Below are 9,401 nucleotides of genomic sequence, written 5' to 3'. Positions count from 1 at the left end.
TCTTGTGATAAATTTTCACGACTTTACAAATTCAAACACTTAATATTTTAATGATCTGGAGATTATGTGTATTTTTTAAAGCTTGATCAGGACATCTTTGAATGCTGTCATGGCGGACTCACGAACAACACAAATCTGCATAAGTTATTAGAAGGCGGGGCTGATGTAAATCAAAAGGATCCAAGCGACCAACCATTGCTCATCTACGCGGTAGCAAATGGTGACGTCACGACTATCAATCTATTATTGGAGAAAGGTGCTGACATTAATCAACGCGGTAAAGGACAGACCACGCCCCTTATGACTGCCGCTGATATTGGTGCTAAAGAAAAGGTATACAACTCCGACGGTTGGGTGTGTGTGGGGGGGGGGGGGCTGAAGCAAAGTGTACAAGTTTTTGAAGAGACAGGGGGACATAATGGGACGTGATAGTAGAGGTGTGATAAACATAAAGTTCACTGTTTATTTGTATGCCAGAAATATTTTGAAGCAAAATTCCGCCCCAAGGGTTAATCCTGGGTTGTGTGTGTGTGTGTGTGTGTGGGGGGGGGGGGGAAATGTGATTTCCTATCAGTATGAAATAATGAGTCTTATCACTTTGGGATATTCTATATTTCTCTTAAATCATAGTAATCCTGTTTGGTACCCATGGTAACGATTTTCAATTATTTTGACACTCTTTCATTTTTATCTGCTCTTTCTACTCCAATTCTCTTTCCCCTGTCCTTTCCATTTCTCATCTGTCTCTTTTTTACCACTATAATGTCTCCCTCGATCTCTCTCTTCAACCCTATCTCCCCCTTCTCCCCTTTTCGCCATTTTCCCCGTTCTGTTCCTTTGCATTTCTATTTTCCTGACGTTCATGAACCCACAGGTTTCATTCTTATTAAGTAAAGATGCAGACACAATACTAAAAGATGACGATGGAAAGACAGCGCTCCATAGAACTGAAAGAAATCGAGTAAGTCAAATCAAATAAATAATTATCTTCCTGAACTATTAGATTTACCTCAAAGCCTTTATGAGGTTTTGGTAAGTCTCCCCTAAGTGTTTCCTACTGTTCCAATTCAATACCAACTTCTACTGACCATTTGAATGATTAGAATATTAGATGGTGCTCAAGTATTATTCTTCACTAAGTACAACGCTCTGGACAGGCTTTAGATTTCTCTAACATCCCTCTATTTCTTTCTTTCTTTCTTGGAGGTTTCAGAAATAATTTTTTTTCTCTAAAGCTCGAACGTACGGAAGTTGTTTTACGCTTTACTTCTTTTCTATGTATGTTAATTATTGTACAAACACTGCCACTTGCATGTATATCTTTTGATGAAAATGACGATACTTTTCGCATCGATTTTCGGGATTTCATTTTCCACCATGTACGTCACAATGCAGCTGATATCCATAATTTACTGATATACCAAACTACTTTGTTATTCATTTCGTTTCTATTTCTTTTTAGAATACCAAGTGTGCTGATTTGCTGATCGAGAAAAATCCTGAACTCTTACAAGCTCGTGACAACTGCCAACAAACTATTTTACATCAAGCGGCTGGGGAGGTAAGTCCACGCACATAACGAATCAACGGTTGGTTATTATAATTAATAAAAAAGGTTACTCGGTTTAGATTGAAACTAGGTAATCATTAAATCATAGTCATATCAGAAAGAAAGCTTTTACATAAGAAAACAACGAAAAATACAACGTTGCTTTGTAACACATAATAGTTGATTACTACAACAAATCTGACTATTATCTAACAATTGCAATATGGCGGATGCGGTGCCTTTTACATTAATAAAACAAAAACAAAACAAAAATATAACATTACGCTCTTCGCTTAAAAATAGGCATGCGTTGCAATAATAATTATGAACCCTCTTTAGCTCGAAAGCAATTAACCTTTAAATTTGATTACCTCAGATCCATTAGCATGTTATTCCAAATGATATCGAATAGGGTGGGCTTTTAATTATGTTTAATTAATCATAGATTCCTTTAAGAAAGGCAGACTGACTATAGAATATATCCATGGAGACGAGAGTTTAACAATGGTCAGGCGCAGTGTATGATGTAAGCTAGGTTTGGACAATGGCACAGGATTGATTAAAAATATACTCTCGTCTCGTTGTTGCGTGATTAATAACATGCATGTACAGTTTGAAGGGATTTTTTTGAAAATATGTTAATAATTACTTTACATGGTTTATTCTTCTTTGTTAAATATTGATCTATTCTCTGTCATAAAACCGTCATTTACATCATATTCGATGCAATTGGACTTGACATACTCCTTTTCTCTGTGTAGCAAGGGTGTACCTGGGAAACATTTTCTGTCAAGCCCCTTTTTTTTTAAAGGGGTAGATTTGAAAGATTGGTCAATGGTCAATCGCAAGGTCAAACGTATCTAGGGAATGTTTTTTTAAGACTAGCCAAACGTGTTTAGGGTATGTTTTTTCCCCAAGCTTTTTCCCTGGGGTCATATTCTGGCGACAACTTGTTTAGGGGCCAAAACGTGTAAATAAAGCCCGCGAAAAACTTGTTTAGGGGGTTATTTTGCACACAGAGAAAAACTGGTTTAGGGCCTTTTGGAAATGATTTGGCCACGCGTGTGTACAGCAATACATTTGACTCCCCCCGGATGTCAAGCCAACACAGAAAAAATGGACAAGATTGGTTTGTGATATACGTGCTTATTCGACGATTGGCTCATTGGTATTTCTTTTGTATTCTTTGTTAATATTTCCTCACTGATCCCTGAAATGAGAACGAATTTAGATTCACCCGTGAGTTTCTGCGCAAATCGTTTCTGATATGTCTCAGTATTTATTATTTGTAATCTGCCATGCGTGAACGATTTGCTTAACTGTTGGTTTCAAATTAGAGATGAGATTCCACTCTTCCCATGAATATCAAATTTATAGTAAAAAAACATATTAAATGATTATGGAATTTATCTCTGAAAACGGGTTTCCTTTTTTAGGACGCACTCTATAATAAAATTAGTTTTCGCATTAACAGGGTGGAAATTTTTGCTCTCTCGTTTCGCTCGCTCCTGACTTTCTTTAAAAAGAAATGTTCATACGCCATGGTTGACCCCCTTAAATTTTTTTGCTCATTTCACCAATTTTGACGGATGTTTATTCCTAGCTAGATCATTTTCATTAAAGATGACGTTATCCTCTTTCCATCTTTAATATTTACAGGGTAACAAGGATCTTGTTGAATTTTTGTTAGAGAAGGACGCTGATCTGTGTGCCATGGATAATCTAGATCGATCAGCTCTTCATTGGGCGGTTATACAAGGCATGGTAGGTTACTTTTTCAATTGAGAATTGATATTTTATTTATAGTACTCATTCTCTTTCTCTCTCCCGCCCCCCCCCCTTCCCCCTCTCTCTCTCTCTCTCGCTCTATTTTTGCCTCGTTGATACTCGTCATATTTGGAACGCCAAAAGAACAATTTTAATTGTAAGCAATTGTTTCAACTTGTCCATCTTTCATACCATTCTCTTACACCCCCTCCACCTCTCCTCCCCTCTCTCTCCCTCTCACTCTATCTCTCTATCTTTCTTCCTTCTCTTTTTGTAATTATGACACTCATATTTGGAACGCCAAAAGGACAACTTTAGTTGTCTATTTCAACTTGTCCCAATTTCGTACCATGGTTACCGGGAGCTAAAATGACATATTATATGAGGTCAAAGTAACTATCGTTTTGACAATTGCACGAGCCATCATAAAGATGGGTCTGATTCAATGCCCCCCCCCCCCTGGGAGTGGAGACTGCGTAGTGGAATCCATAAGCTAGTGTCTAGTGGTGATATGGGTTGCCACTCTCCACCCGGGTGTTTAATGGATTTCCGATAGGAAGTAAGAGTCAGTTATTTTAAAACCTCGTTAATATTGTTGTTTAATTATTATTATAATGATTATAATTATAATGATAATCTTATGCTAGTAGGATGAATCATATTTATTGATTGATGTATACATATTTTTTCATGTGTGTACAGGAATCAGTAGTGGAAAGTCTACTTGAACGAGATTGTTCTAAAGTAATAGACCTACCTGATCGATTTGGAGTCCGATCGATACATTATGCGATACAGAGCAATCGAGCAGATATCGCTGAAATGATTATCGGGAAGGTATGTATATTTTCATCTTGTTAAAAAGTTTTAAGAGGAGAACAAACATTTAATGTGATTTAATACTACGGGATTATCGCGTATAAACAGATAAAAGTTTACATGGAACTGTTTTTTTGTAGGCGGTTTGTAGATCATTCCAAAATTAAATAATGGGCCCGTGACATTAATTGAATTATGTGAACAAAAAAGACAGTACAAGTACGTGGAAGATGATAGTAATGGCTTTGACGAGTTTGAATATCGTCGTTGTGGGCAATTCTTTTTTAGAGAGTTGAAACAAATATGTATAATTGTACAACATTACATGAATAGAAGAGGTTTGGAATGAGCAAACAAAATTGTATCATTAACAATTCCTATTTGTGTTTTTGAAAAAGTAAAATTTTATTGATATGAAGTTTTGAACTATCATTGTCATTTGAATTGTCATTCTTGACTTTTGTTTAAATCTTTGAAAATTCAAAATATAATGGATTTGAATAAAATAAATATCGCATTTTTGTTAACATTTTCTTATGAACATTTTTTTTCCGAATTCCCTCAAATCTATTTTCAATACTTCTGTACTGTACTTTTTCCATAAGAAATACTCTAAAGATCCATATCCCACAGTGCAATACTTCTCTCTCTAAAAAAGAAACCCGACATATTTTATCAAGGACCAGTTATTTGGAATTCAATCCCTTCCCAAATTCAATTAAGCCCTTGGGCAAAGGTGAATCCAGGGAAGGGGGTCCGAGGTGCCCGCCCCCTCCCCTATTGGCGGAGTAAAAAATATTTTTAAAAAGGAAATACAAAAAAAGGAGGAAAAAGAGAGAAAAAAAAGGAGAGGAGGAAGACGAGGGAGTAAAATAAGTAAAGGGGGAAGACTTGGAAATCTAAAACAATCTTTTATGTCACTAAATTCCCCGTAGGAAAAAATGCACTTTTTCAACATTTTTTCGACATTAGATTACCTATTTAAGTACAACATAATACATTTTCGGTTAGGAGACCTCACAATTTTTGACATTTTAACTAAACTGACCAGAAACAGAACATGTTAAGGACAACATTTAGCGACTCATTAATAGCATACATATTTATCCAATCGAATAATGCGAGCACGAATCGCGAGCTGAAAATTTATGATACTTAAACCTGAAAACTAGACATTTTAAGCATTTTTATAACCAGAAACAGGGCGAGTGCTGTACAACATAATAACTGAGGTGAGTGCGAAGCGCAGGCCAAAAAGTTGTAATGTTCTTCCCTAAAATGTGTCATGTTGTACTTCCAAAAGACTATTTAATTTCGAAAAAGGGCACAGTTTATTTTGAAAAAAAAAAGACATTTCCATTTTGATTTTTTTTCCTACGGGGACTTTTTTAAAATCATAACCAGCAGCAGGCAGCAATTGCTCAGAGAAAATTGAAATTAAGATGCTTGATCCACGCGCCAATTATTGACGAAATACATGCTTTGACAACAACATTCACATGTATTATCCCCCGTTTAAACTATTATTGCAAAATATTATGTTATTTTTTAATTACAACACCGCTTTTGTTACTAAAATAAACTAATTTTATTTCCGGAAAACACAAACTTTATTTCATTTTCGGAGTAACGAACCTTCGGAATATTAAACGAATCTTATTGCGTTTTCGGACTAATGAATCTTCGAAATAACGAACCTTATTTCGTTTTCTGATCAACGAACCTCCGGAATTACGAACCCTCATTATAACGAACCTTCGGAATAACTAATTTAACCCCATTCGCCCATAAACCAGTAAAATATGTAGGACCTATCATTTTAAATTCCCTACCTTTAAATGTACGAATTTGTAACAATGTTTTATCATTCAAGAAGAATATGAAGGATATCTCTCCAAATTATGGAAATTATATTTTTCTAAAGTACTCTCATAAAGGAGGTGCAAGATAATGTTATCTAATATGTAAATGATGTCTATATCTTAATATGCTAGAAGGGCATTATTTTAGTTTTAGTTTCGATTTTTCTTCTTAAAATGAATGCTATTTTGAGCCATGTTTTAGTTAAACGAGTTACTTATATTTAATGTTATTTAAGGGACTGTGAACTTCAAACATATTTTATTTATGCTTAGTTCTTTACTGTGTAGTTTTTGGTCAATATACATTGTACATGTATTTTGTCAATTTGTTTTCTGTTATGCATGGTGAAAAATAAAACGAGCAAACACACAAAGAAGCTTGGTCTTATTGCTCTCTCGCTTTCGAGTTTCTTCGAAAAAAGTTATGCATATTTTAAAAACTATTGTTTTGTTTGAAATTAGTTTCCTTTATTTCCTTTCGCTTTCTATTTCTTTTAGAGCCCATAATCCCGGAACGGCCAGAGGATATCGAAGTGTAATTCGGAAGATTCATGATTGGCAAGGTTAATATATGGTCGGCGTTCATCCGAACCGTCGTATCAGTCAATTTTGGTAAAAAATAAATAAAATAAAAATCGATTTTGAGATTTTTTGAGAAAGTTAAACTACAAGTCCCATTCTATTCATTAATAAATTATCTGGGCAGCAATTTAATTTAGTTTCTGTGATAATTACGAGGTGATTTTCACGGCAAAGACATAATAAAAAAAAAATCGCAAAACCCATTGGAAACTAGCTGTAGCAGAGCGATACGACGTTTTGACTGACCGCGATTTCAATGCGCGCGGTCAGCCAAACCGCCGTACGCGGCCATCGACACTGCATTGACTTTGCACGTGAAAAGTGATACGACGTTCTGAATGACCGCGCGCATCCCCTATGGCGTTTTTGTACAGGGAAAATCTTAATCGCTCAAACCGGAATTACAAGCATGGAGCTCTTTTGTGATATTTTCGCTGATCCTTAGTTTTGTGTTAAAATAAGGATACCAATTTCAATCAATCGTCTTGGTCTTTCAAACAATGTATTTTTCTAGCCATGAATTTGTTGCAAGGCTGGGGAACTACGTGTGAAATTTATAGTAAACTTTGAAGTCAATTTTCTTGGAAATGGGTTTGCACCGTCGTATAGTGATACGACGGTTCGGATGACCGCCGACGAAAGCCTTAGAATTTAGTCGAATCGCGAACGTCGTTCTAGAATTTAATTGCTTTCTTGAGTAAGTCAGCAGAGGAAGATGTCTTCACACTAGCACGAAGGTGATACCATAGCTTTGCAGCAACCACAGGGAAGGACGTTTCACCTGCTGAATAAGCCAGACAGTGGCATAACAGGCGGGGGGGGGGGGGGAAGGGGGGCAAGCTGCCCCCTGGCGGATTTCACCGGAAAAAAAAAACGGGAAAAAAAAGGGAGGGAGAAAGAAAAAAAGAGAAAGGGGGAGGAAAGGGAAAAGTGAAAAGAAAACGAAGATTTTTTTAATGGAAAAGGAAAAAAATCGGGAAAAGGTACGAAAGAAGAACATTATCATTCCGAAATAGGCTTATGTAATGCAATAGCATGATGGGAAATACATTAAAAGATGACAAAATGGCAAACAATAGCGGGAAACAAAGGTAGAATGGATTTAGTCAAAAGCTAAATTATAGAACAAAGAAAATGGACAAGAAAAAAAATAATAACACGACCGGGCTGCCAAGGATAAAAGATAAAGAGCGGGAAGAAAGATGGACTGCATATAGGGGCTCTTTATCAATAACCAGCGCCCCCGTTCAATCACCTTCAATCTCTGGCGTACAGGCGCACGGGGGGGGGGGGTGTCTTAGTTCCACACCCAAGAGGAAATAAAAGAAATTATAGCAGACAACGTATAATGAAATGAATGTAAACAATGAAATGTGTTATTTACTGAATATAATGGAAAAATCTATCACATAATTATAATTTAATTTCAATAGGCATTTTTTTCCAGCTGGCTTTGCACGCTGGCGACTTTTAACAAATTCAATTCACTTTACTCACATCCATTAAAAAGGTACAATATTCAATATTATATGAACAATAAAAAACAATACATAAACAAATCAATATAATGACAAATAGAAAGAGTAGAACCAACATGCAGTGGATGTAGGATGTAAATTTTCCCACATTGCTATATTTTGGCCCCTCAAATATTTTTGGTTCAATACGCAACTGGGTTGTATAAATGTGTTAAGCTATATTCTGTATATACCCGCAATTTGATTAAAATAGCGGCGATCTGCGAGGTTTAAATGGCTTTGGTATCAAGAAGTTCCGGGGGCTTCGCCCCGGACCCCAACCGCACAGCACTGCTGTATATATATGAGTATGGAAGGGTTGGGCCAATGGCCCCCAAAAGTTCTACAAACAAAAAAAGAGAGGAAAGAAAAGCGAAGAAAAAGTGTAGGATATAATTTTATTTACTGAATATAATTTCAAAAATATCTCAAAGTTAGATTCTCATGAAAGTGTGATTTTTTTCTCGCTCGCTTCGCTCGCTCGGGACGAACATTAAGCAGCTTTTTAGCACATGTTTCTTACTGCGCCCCTCGTTTTTTTTTACTCTTCATGCTACTGCCGCAAATAATCCTGTTCACAGTGGCGTACAGACCACAAAAAAGAAATGGAAATAGAGAAGAGTGAAATATATTATTTTCTGGATATCATGTAAAAATCTATCACAAAATTAGATTTTTGTATTAAAAAGGTCAAAATTTTTGCTCGCTCGCTCGCATTTAAAAAAAAAAGATGAATTCTGCCCGATACGCAATATCTGTCCCTCTCAAAATAGTCGCCTCATTACACCATTACGCCTGTTCATATCATGATATGACCGGGAAATTGTTGGCTCTTGCCCCCCCCCCTCCCCCCCCCCCCTGGCCACCGACCCCTGTTACGCCGCTGAAGCCAGATTGGTGCAGATGAACGAGTAGTATACGAACTTGAGAGCGACGAATTAGGATGTTATCAGTGTATTCCGGACTTCAGTGATTTAGAGACTTGAAAAATAGCGTCAAAATGTTGAAGTGATCTAATTCCAAATAAACACAATTCTCGATCAAGCTGTAAATTAATATTGACCATTGTAAAATTTTGTTCCAAAATAATAAAGTAATCGGACATTCAGAGAACAAATTAATTAATGTTTCTTCTTCAAATTTACAAAAAGAACATAATCCTGAATCAATTTTATTTATCTTTAAAAGAAATGAATTAACTCCCAAAATTCTGTGAATGAGCCTAAACTAAAACCATCTTAATTTAGTGTATGTTGTAAATTTCTGTGGAATGTTGTAAACTACAGACCAGACATCTTGACTGTA

At 36.1% G+C, this 9,401-nt stretch overlaps 1 protein-coding gene across 1 annotated transcript in view; it reads left to right on the top strand.

Moving 5' to 3' along the window:
* The window catches only part of LOC129261441 (putative ankyrin repeat protein RF_0381), a 16,586-nt gene extending 7,771 nt beyond the window's left edge, over positions 1-8,815 (top strand). Inside the window, exons 4-9 of the mRNA XM_064100338.1 lie at positions 82-333; positions 875-961; positions 1,463-1,561; positions 3,209-3,313; positions 4,019-4,153; positions 6,496-8,815. Coding sequence (XP_063956408.1) covers positions 82-333; positions 875-961; positions 1,463-1,561; positions 3,209-3,313; positions 4,019-4,153; positions 6,496-6,504 — 687 coding nt within the window. The 3' untranslated portion in view covers positions 6,505-8,815. The remainder of the gene's footprint in view (positions 1-81; positions 334-874; positions 962-1,462; positions 1,562-3,208; positions 3,314-4,018; positions 4,154-6,495) is intronic.
* Positions 8,816-9,401: the final 586 nt, after the last annotated feature.

The sequence above is a fragment of the Lytechinus pictus genome, chromosome 5 (assembly GCF_037042905.1).
Source record: "Lytechinus pictus isolate F3 Inbred chromosome 5, Lp3.0, whole genome shotgun sequence".
Lineage (NCBI taxonomy): Eukaryota > Metazoa > Echinodermata > Echinoidea > Temnopleuroida > Toxopneustidae > Lytechinus > Lytechinus pictus.
The sequence above is the reverse complement of the archived record's forward strand: the minus strand, read 5'-3'. Positions and strand labels throughout refer to the sequence as shown.